Here is a 24,125-nt window from a genome sequence, read left to right as displayed (position 1 = left end):
CCTTATATAGTTTTTTTTGTGGAATCACACCTTAATGTAAAAAAAAATTTGCGAGAAAGAACCCAAGAGAAGTTTCATGCATTGACTGAGCTTTTCCGGCCATTGACTTGCGCGTGAGCAACACGTGTGGCTGAACTTGGCTAAAGACACTTCAAATTTGATTTTATTTCGATTTTTGTTTTCAACTTTATATTTTAAAGCTTAGAATTTTGGAGGAAAATTGGGTGTGGTTAGCAAAATAAAGTCACACGTGTTTCTTACGTGCAGGTCAATGGCGGGAAAAGACGGAAACTTACTTTTGGTTGTCTCTTGCAAAAAAATAATTACATTAAGGTGTGATTTCAAAAAAAAATTATATAAGATCATTTCTCGCAAAAAAAATTTACATTAAGGTGTGATTTCACAAAAAATATATATAAGATCATTTCTCGCCAAAAAAATTTACATTAAGGTGTGATTTCACAAAAAAAATGATATAAAGTCCTTTCTCGCAAAATTTGGATTATAAAAGTTCATTTTTAACAAATTTGCCTAATAACAAATAAAAATATTCTCAAATATACATCTTAGGTAAATGGCGGTGAAAGTACAATTAGAACCCTAAGGAGAACAATGTCGAGCTCCTCCTCAAGTCATTCCAATTTCCCGACTTCCATATAAAAAGCTCCCCCTCTCATCCTACCATGTCTCTCTCTCTCCTCTTCTCTCAATATGTACCAGCGATCAAATTTTTGAACCTTTTGAACAGCCGTTCATTTCAACGTTTTTTATTTTATTTTTATTGCAACCCTTTTTACCTTCTCTTTTGATTATCGTAATAATCTTCCGATTATAAGGTAAACTTTTTCTTGTTTAATTCATTCTTCTGTTCATTTCAGATTGATTGCCTTGTTTATGTGATAAGCTCTTTTACGTTCTTTAATCTTTATTGCATTTCTGCTATGAATTTGATTGTTTTTCCGATCTTTAGCATTATATCTCTAATGGCGGCTTGATTATGTTCGATGTTCGATGTTTGAGCTGATTATTGATTCTTTTTAGCTGGTTTAGGGTTTTATTGATGATAATTTGTATATAATTTTTTACGATAAATCGTTGGATTTTTATTTTTTGATGTTGGGTATTGGTATGTCTTAGAGAAGCTTATACCGTGGGTTAGTTTGTCATTTCAAATGTTTGAGTTTTTAATTTTGGAGCCATTGACTCAACTATTTGTTCTAATAATATGAGGATTACTTCGCCATCAACTCAATGAAGTTTCTGTGTCGGGTTTGCTAAGTACGAACTAATGTTCGGAATCGGACATTGCTAACTTATAGAGTCATGATTGTTGTGTTATTTTTAGTTTTATCATAGTAGTCTTATTATGTTATTTGGTTGTTTCTTAGATGGCAACCGATCAACATGATGCTTCAATTTCTATTGAAGGCAGCACAAGTGTAGGTGGAGATTCTTTTTCAACTGGGGGTGATAATATGGAAGGTAGTTCTAATCTTGAAGCAAAGAGTGATGGTAATCTGCTTATAGATAAACTACCGAGTGAGAAACATATTTATAGACAAGATATTGTGAGGCGTATTGATGGGAGTATGATTGGGGTTGTGACTGAAGTAGCGGGTGATTCAGACTCAGAAAGTGATATCAGTGATGATGAGGATGACTCGGATGAAGAGGGAGGCGAGGAGGAGGGGCAAGAAGGGGAGGGAAAGGAGGAGGATGGTAATGTTGAGAATGGTGGAGATAGTGAGGATGGTAATGAGAGCAGTGATGATGATAGAAGTGCTGGTAATAATAAAAGAGACCCACTTACTGCAGACCAGGTCCGTGTGCTGTGGATGGATGACTCAGAGAATATGCATCATCGGAATGAACTGACAGTTGTAGATAGGGGTTTCTTACATGGGGATTATGTAGCCTCTGCCTTAGACCCCACTGGGCAAGTAGGCCTAGTGGTGGATGTAAATATAATTGTTGATTTACTATCTGCTGATGGAACTGTTGTGAAAGATGTGTCTGCCAGGGATTTGAAGCGTGTGAGGGATATTGTTGTTGGTGACTACGTAGTTTCTGGTCCATGGCTTGGTAGAGTTGACGATGTTCTTGATAATGTGACTGTTTTATTTAACGATGGTGCTATCTGTAAAATATCAGGGGCTGAGCCATTGCAGCTTAGACCAATTGCAAAGAACTTGCTTGAGGATGGGCACTGTCCATATCATCCTGGCCAGCGAGTTAGGGCAAGCTCCTCCTCAGTTTTCAAGAATGCTCGGTGGTTATCTGGAGCATGGAAAGCAAGCCGGCTTGAGGGAACTGTCATAAAGATCACAGTTGGATCAGTATATGTTCATTGGATAGCTTCTGCTGGTTATGGACCTGATTCTTCCACTTCTCCAGCAGAAGAGCAGTATCCGAAGAACTTAAAATTGCTATCTTGTTTTACTCATGCTAATTGGCAGCTGGGTGACTGGTGTTTTCATCCAACCTTTACATTGTCTTCCTCTATTCCTTTGGATAAAGGTTTATCCAAGTTGCGACTTCATGAATCTGAATCTGGTCACATAGAGTGTGATGTAGATGACGTTATACCAGAGGAATCAAATGTGCATGTTGAATTGATGGATCTTGATGGGGCAGGCACGTCAGAGAGTGTTGATGGAAATGCTCAAAACAACGTTTCTCCAAAATCAAGTTCGTGTGGTAGTTCGTTGTCCACATCAAAGGACACTGCCCATGAAAGTTGGCAAATTCAACGAAAGAAACTTCGTAAAGTTGTGGTTAAGAGGGATAAGAAAGCACGGAAAAAGGAAGAGAACTTTGAAAGAGCTCTTTTGATTGTTAATACTAGGACAAGAGCAGATGTTGCGTGGCAAGATGGATCTGTACAACAGGGAATAGACTCCGCATTGTTGATTCCAATTGAAAGCCCAGGTGATCACGACTTTGTTGCTGAACAATATGTGGTAGAGAAAGCTGCTGATGATGGTGAAGAGACCTCTGAAGTAAGACGCATGGGGGTTGTCAAAAGTGTTGATGCTAAGGAGAAAACAGCTTGTGTGAAATGGTTAAAACAGGTTGCTCGACCAGAAGAACCTCGGGAATTTGAGAACGAAGAAGTTGTCAGTGTTTATGAACTTGAAGGCCATCCTGATTTTGATTATTGTTATGGGGATGTAGTTGTTCGCTTATCCCCAGTTTTCATGGGAGTGGAGGCGGTGTCTTCTGACCCTAGAGAGTCCGAAACACTTGCTAACGATAAAGAAGGCAATGCACCTGATGAGACAGCTAGTAATGAACTCACAAATCTATCCTGGGTTGGAAATATCACTGGCCTAAAAAATGGTGATATTGAAGTAACGTGGGCTGATGGAATGATTTCTACGGTACTTTACTACACTGAACATTGATCATATATTTATTTTCAATGTTTGGAAGTTTTTTGATGTGCAACTATTCTGTCTATTGGTCTGTCTTATAATAGTGAATGATTTGACTTATCAAATTGGATCAATGATCCTTGATTAACATTGTCTTTTAGCTTGGTATCAGGTTGGCCCTCAAGCGGTGTATGTTGTTGGTCGAGACGACGATGAATCTATTGGTGCTGGGAGTGAAATTGGGGATGATGCTGCTAGCTGGGAAACAGTGGAGGATGATGATAGGGATGCCCTTGATGATTCACAGAAGGTTCTGCTTCCCTTTTGCATTGCAGTATTTAGTTCATTCCCTATCTGCAAAATTAGTGAGACTTCGATTGAATCCCCCTTGTTTCGAATATGAAAATAAGAAGCTAGTATATTCTAATTGCGTACTGTGAGTCTGTGATGCAGACCATGCAGTATCATGATGTCCATTTCTATGCATGGATCTCACAAGAAAGGACAATATCTTTCAATAGAATTTTAAGGAAGAAAAGCATTAATTATATGCATTTCATTATGCAAGTAATAGTTGTATGCTAAAATTTTGAGTAATTTCATAAACTAAAAGATAAATTCATATATCACTATGATCTATATTTTGGAATTTATTATATTTTCACTTTTACCATGCTATCTGCAACAGTTCTCCTGATTCTCAGAAAGTTAAGAAGTAAAAGGAACTGTTTCTAAGTATTTCAAAAGATTGGGAGTGAAAGATGGAGATGGGAAGTGGGAAGGGGAAAGGAGAAGTAGGAAGATAGACAAGAGACAAGGTAGGTTAGTGGTAAAATGTACTGTAATACATTGCTTTTAGAAAGAAAGTAGGAAGGCAGAAAATTAAAGGACTATGCCCATTGCTGTAAGTCGCATGAATAGTGATTGGATTAGAGCACTCATGCATTCCTCTGTGAGAAAATATAGTTGTGCGTCTATTTGGAAAAGTTTTCACCTTTTCTACAAAAAATGGTGTATTGTGGTAGAATTTCCCGACATACCCTCACCTAAACTGGGTATTGGAGATAACATTGGAATGCTACTTTTACAAACTTAGTAGGGTACTTTGGTTACATCATGTTAACTATAGACTAGAATATGTCAGGACAGCGGGTGACATTGATTTCGGATGAAAGGAGTAACAATTTAGGTAAAACATTTAAACTCGTCTTGCTAATTTGAAAAGGCCGTGGCATGGTTTTCAGAGTAGATGCATTAGCAGTGTAATGGCTATATTTGATGGAAGATGGAACTTACTATTACGAGTTTGTTGAAAATTGAACTTAATCATTTTGAATTTATTGATATTGCATTGTTCTGTGAATTCATTGCCCCATCCACCATGTAGTCAAATCCATCACCTCATGCACCTTGATGAAACTTCATTATATTTTGCACAAACTATTTATTTTTTTCTAAAAAACTCTGCTCGACAAGGTGATGTTTAAGGCTTGGTCTGAGTATTTTTACACTAGGCATGTTCTGATTTGGCAAATGGAGGTCACAAGAACTGCTGCTATTGCGCATTCTTGATTTTGTTATTTGTTGGGATATGGCTAAATCCCCAATTCGAGCTGTATCACTTTTCTGGCTCCCTTTTGAAATAGCATATGTATTGGTTTGCTAATTGTGTTGCTTAGCTAATTAATGTCAGCATATATGGTTTTAGGAACCATCTCCCGAAGGCAATCCTGATGCAGGACACGATATTGTAGTTGCAGAACAAGGTTCGGGAATTAATGGACCATTGGCTTTTCCTCTTGCCGCTATTGGGTTTGTTACCAGATTTGCATCTGGTATATTCTCTAGGGGACGCAGTGATGTGGATTCATTTAGCTCAGACGGCTCTGTGGATACCAGCGTGCAACCAGAGGACAAAATACATGTATCTGATGAAAGAGCATCTAGCAATGTTTCTGACTCTCAAGATCCTTGTGTTATTGACGTTGGCAGTGGACAAACTAGTCCGAATAAAGGCGAGGAATCTGCTGAAGTTGAGTCTGCAGAATTGTCAGATATGGCTGAAGCCTCGGGAAATCTAACGCACGATGAACAATATGCTGCACTTGGCACGGATGGAAATGCCTGCGGTTTTAAGCGCTTTGATACTGCCAAAGATCCGTTGGATCATTTTTTCCTTGGTGCCAACGTACAGGTAAACTAATGCTTCACTTTTCTTACGGAGTAATAGAGTCGAGTATCTTTCAGAATTCAGATTTACCTTTTAGCTCCCAAAGAACTTATTTGGTCTGAATATATTATTGGCTTAGGTGAGAGAACTAACTTCTCATATTATGATTGCCTCGGGGGATGGGTGGGGGGTTGCACTGGAGGCTTGGGTTGGGAAATGATTGAGCCATCGGAATGATACATTTAACTTAAAAATGATTATACTAATGTTTAGCTTGTTGACATATCATCTATGGTTGTATAAGAAATAAGCATTTATTCATTACGCCACTAAGGTATTTTGTTGATAATGGTTCCAGAGCAACAGTGAAAGAAAGTGGCTCAAGAAGGTGCAGCGAGATTGGAATATTCTTCAGAACAACCTTCCAGGTTTTTGGCCTCCCATCTATAAGCTCTCTCACTCATATACATTAACTGATCTTTTAATGGATTGCCTTGTTTCTCTTCGCAGAGGGTATTTATGTACGAGTATACGAGGACCGAATGGATCTGCTAAGAGCAGTGATTGTTGGGGCATATGGAACACCCTACCAAGATGGTCTCTTCTTCTTTGATTTTCACCTTCCTCCAGAGTATCCGGATGTTCCACCGGTGGGTATATTGCTTTTCTATTGCACAATTTAAATTGTGAAAATGAATTTCTTATGACATATTTTAAATTGTTTTCTTACTATAGTGAGAAATGTACAAACTCGGTGGTGTAAAATCTTTTCTTTTGCAGTCTGCTCATTATCATTCTGGTGGCTGGCGCTTAAACCCCAATCTATACGAAGAAGGCAAGGTGTGCCTTAGTCTGCTGAATACCTGGACAGGAAGAGGAAACGAAGTCTGGGATCCCCAATCCTCAAGCATCCTTCAAGTTTTGGTTTCACTCCAAGGATTAGTTTTGAACTCGAAGCCATATTTTAATGAAGCTGGATATGATAAGCAAATTGGGACAGCTGAAGGGGAGAAGAACTCATTATCCTACAATGAGAATACCTTTTTGCTTAATTGCAAAACAATAATGTATCTTATACGGAAGCCTCCGAAGGTAACAAGTAAATCCTTTTTAAAAATTATTCATTGTCTTGTCATTTAACATTCTTTCATACTTGGATATTCATCAAGGTTGTGGCTGCCGAGAGTGGGATAGGTATTTAGGAACTAGGAAGGTTAGTCTGCTGCAGCCTTGCGGGGATTATGAGTTTTGGTATATTAATATTACAAAAAAGGTCTACGTGGTTGTTGGGGGAAAAGGAAGGTTGGAAGGATGAGGGAGATTCTGAAGATAGTTACAAAGGTGGAAGGGGAAATGAAAGTAGTTACACTTGAGTAGTTGGTGTAGGAAGTACAACTGCAGTTACTTGCTTTCAAGTAAGGCTCAAAGGATTAAGTCCGGTGGCTCAAAGGGAGAGATCGGGTTCTGTGTGACCTAGCATAACTGTAAAGTTAAAGGGAAAATACTACGGTTGTTATAGCCATATAGGTTTGAATGTTGGGCATTTAGGAAGGACTGTATTAGTATTCTAAAGTTCTTTGCTTGAAGAAGTAATTCTGCTGAGTGTGGATTTTTGTGTTTGTTTTCTGTGGAAACAACGTTTGTTAATGACTTGACATTTACTGTTACCTTTTTGGAACATTTAGGATTTTGAAGAACTCGTAGAAGAACATTTCGGGCAGCGTGGGTATTATATCCTGAAAGCCTGTGACACATACATGAAAGGTTATTTGATTGGTTCTCTAGCAAAAGATGGTTCAATGACGGAAAAGACTGAAGCTAATGCCACATCTGTTGGTTTCAAGCTGATGCTGGCTAAGATTGTGCCCAAGCTTATCTCAAGTTTGAATGAAATAGGAGCTGATTGTGATGAGTTCAAACACCTACTACAGTCGTCATAGTTGCATTTAAAGATTCCATACTGTCAAATGTTAAATCCTGCTAACAGGTTAGGGTTCTTTTCCCAAAGATTGTATTTGGTGCTGCTTGTAGATGTCTTGCAAGCCACTTTTTGACGTATTCTGACCACATTATCTTACATGCTGCTTCTTTTGGGTATCAGCTCGAGTTTTTTTGGAGCAAATCTACGAGTCAATTCGTGTGAGTTCTTCAAAATGTGCAGGATTAAATTCTGAAGGTCTCGTGCTAACTTTTGCCTAACGACATACCTTGATTCTTTTGTTTTGGAAAAACAGGGAGATGGGTAGAATCACTTGTCTCTTTTGCTTATTGGTTAGAATTCACAAATGCCCAGCGCTTCGTTGAATTAAAAAAGCATCCTAAAACCCTATTTCTTTTTGTTTTGTTAAGGGGTGGATCATACCTTTTATTTTATTTTAATTTTAATACTGTTAATAAACTTGGAAAGCAGTTTGCCAAAGAAGTGTTCTGTTTCTGTGTGTTGAACTTGCTCGATGTTGTACTGGAAAACCAAAAACAGTGACAAGAAGCAGAAGAGCTAAAATTTGTGTATACCACTGAAAGCTTGCCGGTGCAGACTTTATGCGGGATCTTACAAATTTTATCATGTATTCGGACGCTCAATGTTGTAAAACCAGCTCATTTTATCTTAATTGAAAAACTTAGCTACTTCAAATTTTTCCTTTTGCATTGGTTCTCTTTGCTTCCCTGTTTGTAGGAGGATGACTTGTAAAAATAGTTTCAGCTGTAATTACTTGGCTATTTAAGTGTTGAATATGATTCTGTTCGTAAAAAATGTTGGGTAAAAATAATATCCATTCCTAAACGTCATTGTTAATCAGATTATCTTGTTCTTATAAATTTCAATTTACACGGTTTAGAGACCAAATATGACAATCAAGCGATTTATACCATAAGAATGTGAAGAACCTTGATGACCAAACATAACCAAAGGGCATAAGATTTAGGCATGTAAATCTTTTATTTTCAATTGTATTTTATGTTATACGTCGATTGGGTAACATACTAATGAGACTATATTTATCATTGGAAATTAATCGTAGTTCCAAAGCTGAAGGGTGATAAACCCATCTCTAGCGAAGGCTAACAATAAGACATCTTTTAATATTGAATTGTAAAAACTATTGCATTTTACCACATTAGCTCTGATTATTTACTTATTAGATGCATGTTCAGGGTGGCAGCAAGTTAACCACTATACCATTCTTCGCACACTATATGCTTCTTAAACAATTGAAGCCCAACTTTTCCATATACACCATGTGTACGATAGGTCTCAGGTTCGAATCCCCCCGCCCCCATTTGTAATTTATATTGCCCTTGTGGCTCATTCGCATCAAAAAAAAAAAAAAAAGATACTTGTATGATTACCAATGAGGTAACCAGCAGATGCTAATCTGCTGCAGTGCAAGTTCAATCACTACAAGAAAGTGGCCTTTGTAGTATAAATTACCACACAATTATCATTGGAATGCAGTATCTTCCAAGTACAGTGTTACTATAAGCATGAAGCATCTTGCAGTGCATTGCATTGCATAGTGGGAAAAAAATATACTTGTAATTGATAAGCTAAAAAAAAAAGGCAAATAAGCAAGAAGCTCTTCTATACATATTTCCTTGTATCCCTCTACACAGGGAGCAATACAAGGGCGTTTAGAGTATTAATTTCCAAGTACATGCACAGAAGCAAGCTGCCAACTTACAACACAATCTAAAGAGCAGATTATCAAGTTATTTTGGCAGATGACAAAAACGTGAAACTTGTAACAAAATAGTCAATAAGCAAGAAGCTCTTCTATCCCCTGGGTGTTTCATCAATATGGCATGTTCATCAATGTAAATAACTCAGTTTGACTGACATAATTACACACACTGATAACAGCCGGTAGAAACTCATTTACCCAAGCAGAGGAAAAAGGGGGGAAACAGGGGAAGATAACAGCTACCAGTCACCACTACTCACCAGGACTTCCAGATCCATGCATTTGCAAGGAAACAAAAGAGAGTTGAAAACTCAATCATAGTCTAAAGCACCCCAACCAACCATATTTTCGATGTGTATATCATTAGCCAATTTTAAGCAGGGTATATCAGGCAATTGGCCAAACACCAAGGTACCAAAGCATTATCAAAACAACATATCTCATGTTCAATGCCATGTACCCTTTTCTCCGATACAAAAATTACTCAACCAGGAAACACTAGAAGAACAAATATACAGATGAAATGACTGCCCGTCAACCCAAATTTAGCCAAAATCATGAACAATTACCCTCTCTTTTCACAATGGTCTACCCCAACAACAAAATATCAACACCCACATAATTGATCCGGTCTACAACGAAACTCATCTCCTAAACCATTGCCCCTACTCTACCCTCCCCCAATACGCCGACAAAATTAAGCCACTTTCAATCTTTTCTTAATGGTGAATCCATGTTCCACGGTATGTAACATCTACATTACCGCCTGGAATCCTAAATGGATAAGAGGGTTTAGTGTACACAGCCTACCTCGCACTGACCAATCAAACCTTGATTTCATAACAATGACAGTATACTACTACACCATTAACAAAAATTCCAGACAATATCAAGTTCCACAATATAACAATCCAGAAATCAATCGAGTTAAGCTACCATAAAACTACACCAGTGACAACAAAATTGTTCTATTATTGATCAAACTACGTTTGAGCGTATGTAGCAGAAGTGACATTAAACAACCACAATCCACAGCAATCCGGAAACAAAAGAGATCAAAATCAGATTCCTTCCGATATATAAAATCCAATTTATCAGACCTAAACCAAAATTTCCAAAAAAGATTAAGCAAAATAGTACGAGCTGATGAGAAAAGATCACACACTTCTAATGAGATTCCGACGAGCCAAAAACCTAGCAATTGGAGGAGTAAGAGCAATGGTGATTGGAACCCTAATTGGAAACAACGCTTTGTTACAGAGAAGAGCAAGAGCAAAAGCGCCGCCACTAGAAGCCGCGAGCTCAGCCGTACGATTCCTCGTCTTCTCTGGCGGTGGAGATGGAGATGGTGATGGAAGGTCGGTGATCAACTCGGGGTCATTTTGCGGGGACTCCGATGGTTCACTTGTTTTGACGTCGCCCATGCCAACTTTGTGGAGGAGAGATTCGACGTCGACATTGTTTTTGATGGCGACGTAGAGGCCGGAAATGGAGGCAGCTGAGACAGAGAAGTGGACTCCTAAACCGACTTTTCCGTATTTCTTTAAGAGTTGACGGAATCTGCCGCCGGTGGAAAACATTGTTGAAGGTTGAAGGTTGAAGGTTGAAGGTTGAAGGAGAAGGAGAAGGAGAAGGAGAGAGAATGTCTGAATGTGGAAGGTTTTTCTAGGGTTTTTGATTTGGGGGAGAATTGAAAAAGCGTCTGTTAGTCGTTACTCCGTGTTACGGACTCACGATGATTTGTTGTACAAGACAAAGTGAAGGTGGAAGGATGGTGCCATGGTGGAGTGACCGAGTGAGTAACGGGTTCCGTTTGGCATGTGTCGTGTCGTGTCGTGTCGTGTCATTGAGCTTTAGAAGTAGAAAAGTTATAAATTAATTAACTAAGTAGAATATTTCCTTTTTTAATTAAAAAAAATGTAGAATACTTCCAAAATTAATGCTTGAATAAAAATATTTTTGACGAGAAAATAATATGATAATATACATTTGGGATCATTAGCAAAGAGTGACATGGATATTTTATCGTACAATCGGTTGTACCTTGTAAGATTGTTTTATGAGTAAAAAATAACATCGGTCGTGTTATACACAAAGTATAACCGGTTGTACACATTGGTACATATTTGTGTTGATATAATTTACAAATATAATTCATTTCTTTACATCATGTAGGACGATATATATTATTTTGACGAATTTAGCACGCACCAACAACATCGATCGAGACAGAGTTCACCACCGCATAACCTAGCAAGAGCGACTTCAACTTTACTTGTTTGTTTCACTAACTTTCTTATGTTTTGTTTCTACAACCTTATGTAAAAAAAAAAACTATTGTAGCACGATATATATATTTAATGTATACTAAAGCTTTATTATGGTTTAATAATCCTTACAAGTTTCTACATATTTTGATGTTTGTCAATGCACATCTTTGACCATTAACATCTCAGATTACATATAAGCGAAATTAAAAAAAGTTCATATTGTGAAAAAAATGAATCTAACAAGATCTCACATATATAATTATGTTTTAGTTTATGTATAAATCATCAAAGCCGATCAAGAGTATAAAAATCAAAACGTTGCAACTAAAAGAGAAGGAAGGAAAATACTTAGTATTAAATACACTAGTTGTAAACTTTGAATACGTGACGACTGACGAGGCTTTAAAAACCATTTCCTCTTCCAACTACCCATTCATTCATTCATTATTTTCCATTTAAAGCATCCAATCGATCAAAAGAAAGGCAAACAAAACAAGATATGGGTATAACTCAGACATCCAAATCTTTGTACAACATCTTGAATCTCATGAAACTCATATTACTCATTAGTATTTCTCTGGTTTTCACCATTGCCAAATCCGACGTTATCGCGGTAGGCGGCGAAAACCGGTGGTCCGATGGCTTTAACTATGTTTCCTGGGCACAAACTCTCAATTTCACTGTTGGTGACGTTCTTGGTAGGATCTCCTTTTTTTACTTTTTGTTAAGATATGTTAAGATATTAGATATTATTCTGTGAATATTCTGTAGAGTCCTAACTATGGTAAGTTACTTAATGTGTACCTAGGGTTTAGGTAACTGGGTTGTACTATATATACGTGTGTTATTAATGAGAATGATACGAGATTACACAATATTTGACATGGTATCAAGAGCCTAGGTTAAAAACCCTAGATATTTTTTTTTCCGCACGAGTTTGAGAGAGTTTGAGAACAGCGAATTCCTTCGCTTGTTGAGTACTGCGTTCTGAGGAGTTACAAATCCCTAGGGCATAACAATGGGTAATGACGAGGAGCCACCACAAAAGACAATCGCCGCCGCCGTCGATCTGGACTACTATCTTGGGTCAGGTGACGGCCCCGGTATTGTCATCACCCCTGTAAAACTTCGAGGAGCGTCGAACTACGATGAGTGGGCCAAAGCGGTTCGTCGCTCGATGATTTCAAAATTCAAATTTGGTTTTCTTGATGGGTCTGTGAAGGAGCCCATTACGGACGAGACGAAGATGAAACATTGGATTGCGGTCAATTCGATGGTGGTGTCTTGGATCACAAACACCATTGACGAGAGTTTGCGTTCGAATCTGGAGGACTTTGATATTGCTCACGAGTTGTGGAGTCATTTGAGGACGCGGTACTGCGTCGTGTCGGGCACCAGGGTCTGCCATATTAAGATGGCTCTGAGTGGTTGCAAGCAGGGCACGTCTGAGGGCGTCATGGAGTACTATGGCCGCTTGTCGAAGGTATGGAAGGAGTACGTACAGTATGCACGAGTTCCCAGGTGTGTATGTGCGGGTTGTACGTGTAATATAGCGAAGCAGGTGGGGGACATTCACGATGAAGATCGTCTGCACTATTTCCTAATTGGCCTGGATGATCACTATGAAGCCATTCGTGCACAACTGTTAGCACGATCGCCGTTGCCAGGACTCGACGAGGCGTACCAGACGGTTATGAATACCGAGACCATGCGCGCCAAGGCTGCGAGAGGTCCGGAGAGTGTCATGGCGTTCAAGGTCGAGACTAAGGCTCGGTCGAGGTCGGGTGATGTCAGTGGCAGATTTTGTGGTCATTGCAACCGTGAGGGTCATGAGGAAGAAACTTGTTATCAGCTGATTGGATTTCCTGAATGGTGGGATGAGAAGAAACGAGGTGGACGAGGGCCTGGTCGAGGAGGCAGGACGTCGATTAGAGGAGGCAGAGTAGCTCGTGGGGCAGCGTCGTCGACCAGTGGTGTCGCTCGTGCCAATGCCGTGAGCAATGCCACAGGAGGGGCGACAACCACTGTGACGAGTGGAGAAGGATCGCAGGGTGCAGTGACGACAACCAATCATGAGCTTGTTGGGGTGACGAAGGAGCAAGTCCAGCAAATAGTTGACATCTTGTCACGACCTTCAAACAAGTTGCAAGGTAATCTTGATTTACGATGGATTGTTGACAGTGGGGCATCACGTCATGTGACGGGTGATATTTCAATCCTGAGAAATATCAAGACATCAAGAAATCAACAGGTTGTGTTGCCGGACGGTCAACCTGCAAATTCAAACCAATATGGTTCGGTGGTCTTGGAGGATGGTTTCGTCCTCGATAATGTTCTATTTGTGCCTAAATTGAACTGCAATTTAATTTCTGTAACTCAATTAAGTGACGAATTACATTGTGCTGCTCAATTTACTAACAAAATGTGTGTTCTTCAGGACCGCTCGACGAGGATGGTGATTGGCGTAGGTGATCGACAGGAAGGACTATATTTTTTCCGTGGGGCTCCAAAGGTTCGTGTGCTAGCAGTGGAGTGTGTGGTCGACTTGTGGCATCAACGGATGGGGCATCCGTCGGAAAAAGTGTTGCAGTTACTTCCTCATGTGAGTCATAAGATTAGGAAGAATAAAACAATTTGTGATGTATGTCCGCGGGCGAGACAATGTAGGGAGAGTTTTCCAGTTAGTGTTAGTCGTGCTAGTCGCACATTTGAATTGGTTCATCTTGATTTATGGGGACCCTACAAGACTCCCTCGTCTTGTGGGGCAAAGTATTTTTTTACCATTGTTGACGATTATTCTAGAGGTGTGTGGATTTATTTACTGAGTAATAAAATGGAAGTTGCATCGACATTTCTTAATTTTGTTGCCATGATTAAGTGTCAGTTTAATAGATCCCTTCGAGTAGTACGCAGTGATAATGGTACTGAATTCAATTGCTTACAAAATTATTTTCGTCAACATGGGATTCTGTTTGAGTCGTCGTGTGTTGGGACGCCTCAACAAAATGGGAGAGTCGAGAGAAAACACCAACATATTTTGAATGTTGGGAGGGCGTTACGTTTTCAAGGAAATCTTCCAATAAAATTTTGGGGGGAATGTATTTTGGCCGCCTGTTACTTGATAAACCGTACACCTACCCTGATCCTTGACAATAAAACACCTTATGAGATGTTGTTTGGTAAACCACCATCGTATGTGCCTATCCGTGTGTTTGGGTGTCTGTGTTATGCATATAATCTCCGGTGTAAAGGGGATAAGTTTGAGTCTCGGAGTCGCCGATGTGTGTTTTTGGGTTATCCGTTTGGCAGGAAGGGATGGCAACTTTATGATCTAGAGACACATGAGTTCTTCGTCTCACGGGATGTCAAGTTTCATGAAGGGACGTTTCCTTTTGTAGATGAATCGGATGTGTTGCCACTGGTGCATGATGGTCATGGGGGGCTTGACCATTGGAGTTTGGATGAGAGTGGGACTACGGGTCCTGAGACCGTGTCGTCGCCTGCAGGTGATACTGCTGGGGTGTCGTCGCCTACAGGTGATACTGAGGGAGTGTTGTCGCATCCGGGAGCTGATGAGGGGGTGTCATTGACCAGTGGCGACGACAGGGGAGTGTCGTCGCCTGTGAGGGAGGAACAACAACATGAAACACCTAGTCGAGTGGATTCAGACGTCGTCTCCTCACAGACAGGTGTAGAGGAGACGACGGGTAGTGACGAGAGTGAGACAAGGCAGTGTGTGGAGGATACGGAGTTAGGAAGGGGGAAGTGTGCGAAGTTTCCGTCGTCAAAGCTGAAAGACTGTGTGATACATACAATACGGGAAAAATATAGTACTTCCGACAAAACACCTACGGCGTCATCACTCTCAGGTACTCCTTATCCTATCACATATTTTGTTAATTATGAGCGTTTTTCGTCAAAGCACAGGCATTATATAGCAGCATTGCAAGAAGGGCAAGTTCCTAAGAGTTTTAAACAAGCGATGCAGCATGAGGGGTGGCGTCAGGCAATGGCTGCTGAAATCGACGCGTTGGAGGAACAGGGGACATGGACGTTGGAAGATTTACCGGAAGGGAAGAAAGCACTGGGGAGTAAATGGGTGTATACTGAGAAGCGTGATGAGGATGGGAATTTGTTGAGACTGAAGGCTCGATTGGTATGTTTAGGGAATCATCAGGAGGAAGGGTTGGATTATAATGAGACATTTGCTCCCGTCGCGAAGATGGCGACAGTTCGAACTTTCCTAGCTGTCGCAGCTGTCAAACAGTGGGACGTGCATCAGATGGACGTCCACAATGCGTTCTTGCACGGTGACTTGGAGGAAGAGATCTATATGAAGATTCCTCCTGGATTCCAGAAGAATCACTTTGACAAAGTGTGTCGAATGAGAAAGTCGTTGTATGGGTTGAAACAAGCACCTAGATGTTGGTTCCAGAAGTTGTCGACGGCATTGACGCACTATGGATTTCGACAGTCGCTGTCCGATTATTCGCTCTTTACTCTGTCTAAAGGTACGTTGCAGCTGAGTGTGCTCATTTATGTGGACGACATGATTATCGCAGGAAATAACAAGTGTGCGCTTGAGAGTTTTAAGGCATACTTGAAGGAGTGTTTTAAAATGAAAGACCTCGGGGCTCTGAAGTACTTCCTTGGGTTAGAGGTGGCACGAAGTAGTCAAGGGTTCTATGTATGTCAGAGAAAATATGCCCTCGACATCATCTCAGAGGCCGGATTGTTGGGAGCAAAGCCTGTGGACTTTCCCATGGAACAGAATCATAGGTTGGCATTGGCAGACGGGCCAGACCTGTTGGACGGTGAGCAGTATAGGCGTCTGATCGGACGTCTGGTTTATTTGGCTGTCACGCGACCAGACGTTGCCTACTCTGTACATGTCCTATCTCAATTTATGCAAGCACCAAAGGAGGCACATTGGGAAGCAGCTTTGCGAGTAGTGAGATATTTGAAGAAGTGTCCGGGTCAAGGTATACTACTTCGGTCGGACAGTCGTTGCAGTTGGAGGGGTGGTGCGACTCGGATTGGGCAGGGTGTCCAATGACGCGTCGGTCGGTGACTGGATGGTTTGTGTCACTTGGTATGTCGCCAGTTTCTTGGAAGACCAAGAAACAGCATACTGTTTCTCGGTCGTCTGCTGAGGCAGAATATCGATCGATGGCAGCTCTGACGTGTGAGTTGAAGTGGTTGAAACAACTACTACGCGACTTGGGGGTGACACACGACCAAGGCATGAGGATGTATTGCGACAGTCAGTCTGCGTTGCATATTGCACAGAATCCGGTGTTCCATGAAAGGACAAAACACATCGAGTCAGATTGTCATTTCATTCGAGATGCAATCAAGGAAGGGATCATTAGTCCGTCGTACGTGTCGACGAAGGTTCAGTTAGCAGATATCTTCACCAAAGCGTTGGGGAAGGCGCAATTCGAGTTTTTTTTGAACAAGATGGGCATTCGAGATCTACATGCTCCACCTTGAGGGGGGATGTTAAGATATGTTAAGATATTAGATATTATTCTGTGAATATTCTGTAGAGTCCTAACTATGGTAAGTTACTTAATGTGTACCTAGGGTTTAGGTAACTGGGTTGTACTATATATACGTGTGTTATTAATGAGAATGATACGAGATTACACAATATTTGACACTTTTCATCTTAATTTTCCATGCTAATCATTTTTATTAGAAAATTTATTGCTTTTGCTAATCTCATTCATCACAAAAAGTCAACCACTAAAGATGCTAGTGTGACTATTCCAATGATGAAATACAACTAGTATCTGTATATGTATATACTTGTATGTGACTATTAATTCTAGATAGACGCGGGAGTAAGTAAAAGGTGTGGTTGGTTTTGCAGAGTTTAGTTACACAAGAGGATCACATAATGTATTAGACGTAACAAGTGCAACATTTCGATCATGTGATAATAGTACTGGAGTGAATGCAATGTATAGTAGTGGTGATGATCATGTACAACTCAATGAGGCCAAGCAATATTGGTTTATATGCACCGTGCGCGAACATTGTCGATTGGGGATGAAATTTGGCATTAATGTTACAACAACTTCTCTTAACCGAACATCCAATTCGACTCTAAATGATCCTTCCAGTGGTAACAAGCACATCAATTCAGGGTTTTACCTTCTTGCTGTTTGGATTTTTTCCATGTTTCTTTGATTCATTTTTATAATTTTATTGTTCCAGAAAATTTTAAGGGTGAAATACAATAATTTGTAGATTGATTTGACTTGGATTTATTTTAATTTTTTGGTTGGGGAAACTCTTGTAATGGTGTTTGATAGTTAAGTAGGAACACTTGACAAGAGGGGGGTGAATTGTTTCTTGGGAACTTGGGTAAGTTTCTTGCGGAATTTAAACAATAAAGAGACTGAGAATAATGAGTGAAGAAAGATATAAAATGGAGGAACCTTCTTGACCCTAATCAAGAAGAACCTCACTACTCTTTTGTATTAATGCAATAACTCTATTACAAATACACTCTTTAACTCGAGTTCCCCACAGCAATCCCCTTTGATTACTGTGCTCCTCTTTCTCTCTCTGACTTAACTCTAAGTCGCTCCTTTTCTATTTGACTTAACTCTAAGTCGCTCTGTTTCTCTTTGACTTAACTCTAAGTCAATTAAGGATCACTCAACCCTTAAACCCAAAATACAATTTGATAGATAGATTCTAGTACGTAATAAAGCTCAAAGTAATAAGGAACTCAAGGGACACTCTTTTGAAAACTGATTCTCTTTTAAAACGTTTAAGCTCTTAAAATATATTTTGCAAAGATCAGTTGTGTGTTTTGAAAAGCTAAAACTCTTCTCCTTTTATAGGAGAATTTTACTTAGGGTTTGGTACCCATGTTTCCCTCAACCACCCACTAACAGTTACTGCTCAGTAACATGGGCATAGTTGGAGAGAAACAAGGGAGACCAAATCAAAACACTAAATGTACGTTGAACAGAAATACGTGGGGAGAGTTTCAAGGAACGTGGAAAAACTTTTACTTGAGAAACAAGGAGAGTAAATCAGAATCCTATGTTTCATTTATTAATTAAATACATTTTATTTATTAAAAAGATTTTCCAAGTTAAAACTCTTTTATAATTACAGTTAACATATTTCATTTAAAACGTACCAAAATACTATGTCCCTTTCATACCAAATTACTTATAAACTTTATTAAATACTTACATAAATCCTAAAACATAAACTCATATGTTGTAGTCTTCATGTTACACCTTTAGAAGCTTCACTCGAAGACTTCCCAATTTGTTCCTTCTCTGGAACGCCGAGGATCCACATAATATATGAGGATCTCGCCTTAGGAACTCGCCTAAGGATCTCGCCTTGCTTAATGATTATTTCTTCAATGTAGTGTCTGACATGGATCAATTACTTGTTTATATTCCACGTTGCTTAGTTTATCCAACTCAGGATCTCCTTAACTTAGCATTATCCCTCTAAGGATCTCGGAACCTATTATGCAACATAACTTAACCAATTGTTAGGAGTTTGTTTTGTCATCATCAAAACTTTAGGGTCAACAGTGTTTGACTTTTTGCTCAAAATTAATGATTGACTTAGTTTTTTTGGCTAATGTTGAACTGTTCTTTCCACTTGATTTACTTTATTCAGCTGTTCCTTGACCCTGAAAATTACTGCGTAGTACGGAATATGACTTAGTCTTCTCGAACTCACTAGTCAAAACATATGAATTATTTTATGCTTAAATTATTCTCGACAGGGTTATAAGTGAATTTCAACTATATTTACTGTGTATAGGTGATTTTTCCATATTCATCGCAAAGGCAAGTATTGAGTAGCCAAATTAATTATCCTACCAACTAATTAAGATTGTGATTGTCTTGGCAACTACGAACGTTAGCCTTTGTATGATCCAGTGTTACTTAATTCTTTAATCACCCCACGAATCGCGAACCAAATAAACGAATTATAACATGAAAATGGTACAATTTTGGTCTAATTTAGCAAATTAGGTAGCGAATTGTGTACCCGTATTCAGTCTCATACTAGCGAATCAGGTAAAAGTGGTATGATCGTTGCCCAAATAGGACGAATTTTTTTGTAATATACGGAGTACTTCCTAAAAACAGAGGGAACAAAAAAAAAATTAAAGGCAGGCTATGGCTGATCATTGTAAGCCCTAGCTGTTGTTTTACATCTTTAATTTATTCAACAGTAAAAAAAAAAAAAAAAAAAAAAGGGAAAAACTAAAATCAGGACTTGATAGTTGATAGTATACCAGGAGAAGTTCATTAAAGGAAGGGAAATAAGCTGCTTGAGTATTTATTAATTTTGCTTATGAGAAAAGCACTCTTTTATTTTAGTTGCTGATGTGGTGAAAGTGGTTGTGGAAAGGACCTATATGATGGTTGTGAATGTGTTGCTGCAGCCCGTAATGGTGGTTCTGATTCTGATTCTGATTCTGATTCTGATTCTGCTGTCGATGATCGACTCCACTTCCATTTTCTGATGATGCTTTTGCCATCTCAGACCAAAATCCTGCTTGATTACGTGTTGCCTCTAGCAACGAGTCCCTTAAGTATTCTGCTTGTACATTTTCACTGTCCCTCATCTATCAGGGACAAAATTATATACTAGTCAGGAAATTATCCTTATAATTAAGAAAGTGGGAAGATGTTAATTACCTTTACGATGAAAACATAGGAAACAAGGCTGATGCAACTGGTCATATTCACATTGATTATCTCCAACCCAAGACAGTTTAAAGCCTCCATTAGTCTCACAAACCCACCTCTCTTCTGCTCCCCAAACACCTTCACAAAGAAATCATTTCCCTCTAGCTGAGCAACCTCAACTTGAACCTGCATTTTTCAACAATAAATTATATTCTAACAAGATTCATAACTATTACAAACGTACTTTATGTAAAAAGTTACCTCCATTTGTTGTGCTTTGTCATTAGCACTTTCGATATCATGGCTTCTTTTAAGGCTCTCAGGTGTTCCTCCTCCCAACTGAAACCCGTTTCTAGTCTTTTCGTGATCAAACTCTGGCCCGAACCTTGTCCCCTGTGCATTCTGAATTTCTGGTGAGATATTCATTTGGTGATGTTGGTGATAATCAATATTCAAGTCGTTGTTGTGCTCTTCATCGTCAGAATTCCTAGCAAGCTCGTATTGGAGGTCTTTTTCTTCCTTCTGCAACTCTTGCACATACTTGATTGCATCCCCAAGTATAGAAGCTCTGTCCAACTGTAAGTTTTACATGGATTCAGTTCAAAGAAATGATATATATCTTGAAACATGCATAAAGATGCATGGAGTTATACCTTAGAAATGTTAGGGACTAAAGAGCGAAGATGGTAAAGCCTCTCATTAAGCTTCTTCCTTCGCTTCCTTTCAGCCATGAGGTTCTTAGATTGGGGGCCTTTTGTAGGCTTTCTTCGATGATACTTTGGATCATCATCATCATCAAGAGGATCACTATCTGAGATAGAGTCAGCTCGGCTCATCTCATGCTTTGGCGGCATTGGTCCCTTGTCATCTACCTGCTGCTGCTGTTGTTGTTGTTGTTGTTGTTGATGATGATGATCATCATTTGCTGAATGGTCCAAAACATGTAAATTATGCATACTGTTAGCAGCATTGTTTATTATATCTTCAAACCCATTCTCAGCTTGAAATGAGTCATTTCCTCCCTCGATATAATCATTATTCCTAGACATCTTGTTCGTCTCAGAAACGTAGTTAAATTGTTGTAAGAAATTCATTGAAGACTGAGATGATTCATTGTTGATGTTGATACACTCATCTCTAATCTGATTAGCATTGTTTTGATCACTTAATGTGGGATTCGATTGGAGCTCGTTGATCATGTTAATGTTCATTGCGAAGCTGGATCCCGCGTTGCTTGTGCTGTTTTGGTCCATCAAGGTAGTGCATTGAGTCATAACATAGTCTATCACATTCTGATCTTCATTTATCTTCAAAATTCACAATAATCGAGTTACAGACATATTGTTGTTTAAAGAAGATAATAAAAGAAGGTAATCAGTAACTACTTGTTTAGCAGCAAATAGTTCAGCCAGTCCTCCAGGAATTGGGATTAGAAGTTTTGTACCAATAGTTACCTGTTGGTACCAGATAAAGTACAGTAGATGTTCAGTTTTGTTAATTGATGTAGTAATGATTGACATTAAGCAGCATTCTAGGGTGTATATATGAAGTAATTAAGTAGCTAGAGCACGACATACTTGGTTTATGTTTAAATCAGAGACATTAGAGAAGTTTAGCCATTTGGGCTGATTCGATATAAGAATCTCCATATTAATCCTGTGTAGCAAACCAAGTTATCAGATGATGAATAAGTACAGTAATACGGCGAAAACACAAATGAAAAAGAAAGGTGCATTATGTACCCATCCAAGGGATGAGATGAAGGCAATTGAGCAAGTAATTGACAACTCGTAGTTCTTGGGTGCTGAAACATCATATCTCTGCAAGGAAACAGAAACTCCTCACCGACAGTATTACCATTTTCCATGCTGCTCTCACTTCCACCACAACAACAGTCCATACACTCTAGGAACCTGTAAACATTCAAACATATACACACATTTGATCATAAAGTTGGAGAAATTAACTATTCTATAAATATAAAAGAAATACAGTAGTATGTTTTCAAAAGATTAATCAATTAAGTACCTTTGATCTTCACTCAATTTCCAGAGGACACAGTAGTCCCAAGTTTTGGAGTTCACCAGTTGCCTTAGACTCTCCATAGGGCTGCTTGACATACTGCACATGTTCTCTTCATCATGTTACATACAATATGTCAATATTAGCTTTCGAAACAGATACAATCTATCATCAGAAATCGCGTTAAAATGTAAGTTTTACACCCTAACAAAATTCTCCTAGGAAAGTGACTTCATATAGCTTCCTAGCTTATGTCACCTTATAATTGATGTGTAAGGAAAAATAAAACAGAGGAAATAGTTTTAGAAAATTACCTGAAAAAAGAAACTAGTACACTCCTTTTCTCCTTAGGTGATGACTTATCTTGTTCAACAAATTAAACCAACAAATTATATGGATGCAAAGATCCATGCAATAAGCTTACTAAGCTTGACTCGAGTTTTCTGACATTTTCCCACATCATCCTTCATCCTTCATCTCCCAAGAATTAAAAGAAATGAAAGAAATTCATCATTTTTAGAAGAGAGTATTTATACAGGTAAGGATTAGCAATGAAGCTAGTTAGGGTGTTTTCTGTTAACTTGGTAGGTGAAGTGTAGTACAGGCGTGAAACTAGGAAGCAGCATATATTTATAAGTTGAAATTAAAGGAGGTTAATTAGAGGGAATTGTAGGACTTAATTTTGTTGTAATTAAATTGGGATGAAATGTAACTATTATATTATTTAATTAATAATTAATAATTTAAAGAAAGATAAGTAATGCTGTAATGATGGGAGTACGATTTGCATGACCTAAGATGGCGTAACTGCCTAAGTTTTTTCATTCATTTAATTAAATGTTTGTTTTTATCCCTTCCAAATTACCTCAACTACTTAGCATCAAATGAATTAAAGAGAAAAGAGCGCGTTATTATATGACATGTATATAATAGAGACTATCTTTTTGGAAACTGTCTCACACTAAATTATTTTAATACTTGACAAAATAAGTAAAAAATAATCCATTGAGGTTGACATGAGTGGTTAAGTTTTTTTTTGTTGAGATAAGTTCAGATAACTTTGGTTCAGACAAAATAAGTTGAATAGAATGGAGCCTAAGAGTTAATTAATGAATACGACATTGAAGATGATGTACTCAAACAATGATCTTAAGAAACTAAAATTGTGTGGATGTCAATTAGATTGGTACCCAAGACCTAATATCGAATCTCATCTACACCTTTAATTATCGCCTTGCACTTTGAGCTTCCCTCTACACCAAGAAAAAAAAATGTATCTTCAATGCAAGCATTTGTTAATTAGTGTCTTAGAATAAGTGTTTTGAATAAATATATAACCAGTTATGTTTTAATCAAATCATTATTTTGAAAAATCGAATAAATTTTTTAAATATCATAAAGTTCCGCAAAATCACTCAAATAGTATTAATTCTATTAAGTAGCTTTTTGAATTGTAGCTTAAGGAATTACCACTTTGCACTATTATTTAATGCAAAGCAGCTAGAGCTCTGCAAATACCATTTCGTAACACCCTAATAATTCCTTGCTTTTATAAAAATATTTTCCTACTTAAAATAAGGAATTATCAAAGTATTACCGCCACCATGATAACGACTAAGGCTAGTACCAGAATTACGCAGTGGAAATAACTAACTTTAAAACATTAAATAATAGTTAATGACCTCCATACAAGTTGGAACCACAACGGCCCAAACCAAAATACTTTAAATCAAAATCCATTAACTAATTTGAAAACATTATAGTCTAGGCTGAATAAAATAAATAGAGTATAAACATTGCAAGTAAAATAAACTCTCTCAACCAACCCTTGAAAGATTACTTATCCTGCAACTCACCTCTAAAACCTGTTTATTAATATTCTACTCCCCAACAATGCAAGTGCAAATGATAGATCATCA

General features: G+C 38.6%; 3 protein-coding genes across 5 annotated transcripts; 1 reads left to right on the top strand and 2 right to left on the bottom strand.

Moving 5' to 3' along the window:
• The first annotated feature begins 601 nt into the window (after nt 1-601).
• LOC110800181 (probable ubiquitin-conjugating enzyme E2 23) lies at nt 602-8,189 on the top strand. Of its 2 annotated transcripts, none has more exons than XM_056843008.1 (9): nt 602-836; nt 1,389-3,380; nt 3,547-3,684; nt 5,083-5,568; nt 5,903-5,972; nt 6,055-6,194; nt 6,325-6,636; nt 7,230-7,531; nt 7,706-8,189. In XM_056843008.1, the coding sequence occupies exons 2-8, from the start codon at nt 1,389-1,391 to the stop codon at nt 7,482-7,484; spliced, it is 3,393 nt and encodes a 1,130-aa protein (XP_056698986.1). In that variant the 5' UTR covers nt 602-836; the 3' UTR covers nt 7,485-7,531; nt 7,706-8,189. The 2 variants fall into 2 exon arrangements, with proteins under 2 accessions (XP_056698986.1, XP_056698985.1); XM_056843007.1 differs by having other exon boundaries at nt 7,646-8,189.
• Nucleotides 8,190-10,179: 1,990 nt separating this feature from the next.
• On the bottom strand, nt 10,180-10,960 carry LOC110800177 (uncharacterized). Its single transcript, XM_022005467.2, has one exon. It carries the CDS (start codon nt 10,805-10,807, stop codon nt 10,385-10,387), a length of 423 nt encoding a protein of 140 aa, XP_021861159.1. The 5' UTR covers nt 10,808-10,960; the 3' UTR covers nt 10,180-10,384.
• Nucleotides 10,961-19,578: 8,618 nt separating this feature from the next.
• On the bottom strand, nt 19,579-23,229 carry LOC110800183 (transcription factor ABORTED MICROSPORES). 2 transcript variants are annotated; one of them, XM_022005475.2, is made up of 9 exons: nt 22,521-23,229; nt 22,213-22,318; nt 21,927-22,097; nt 21,762-21,840; nt 21,570-21,638; nt 20,838-21,491; nt 20,446-20,760; nt 20,194-20,370; nt 19,579-20,120 (listed from the first exon to the last, which is right to left on the bottom strand). In XM_022005475.2, exons 2-9 carry the CDS (start codon nt 22,311-22,313, stop codon nt 19,869-19,871), a joined length of 1,818 nt encoding a protein of 605 aa, XP_021861167.2. In that variant the 5' UTR covers nt 22,314-22,318; nt 22,521-23,229; the 3' UTR covers nt 19,579-19,868. The 2 variants fall into 2 exon arrangements, with proteins under 2 accessions (XP_021861167.2, XP_021861169.2); XM_022005477.2 differs by having other exon boundaries at nt 22,213-22,305.
• Nucleotides 23,230-24,125: the final 896 nt, after the last annotated feature.

This window comes from Spinacia oleracea, chromosome 4 (genome assembly GCF_020520425.1).
Source record: "Spinacia oleracea cultivar Varoflay chromosome 4, BTI_SOV_V1, whole genome shotgun sequence".
In the NCBI taxonomy this organism is placed as follows: Eukaryota; Viridiplantae; Streptophyta; class Magnoliopsida; order Caryophyllales; family Amaranthaceae; genus Spinacia; species Spinacia oleracea.
The sequence above is the reverse complement of the archived record's forward strand: the minus strand, read 5'-3'. Positions and strand labels throughout refer to the sequence as shown.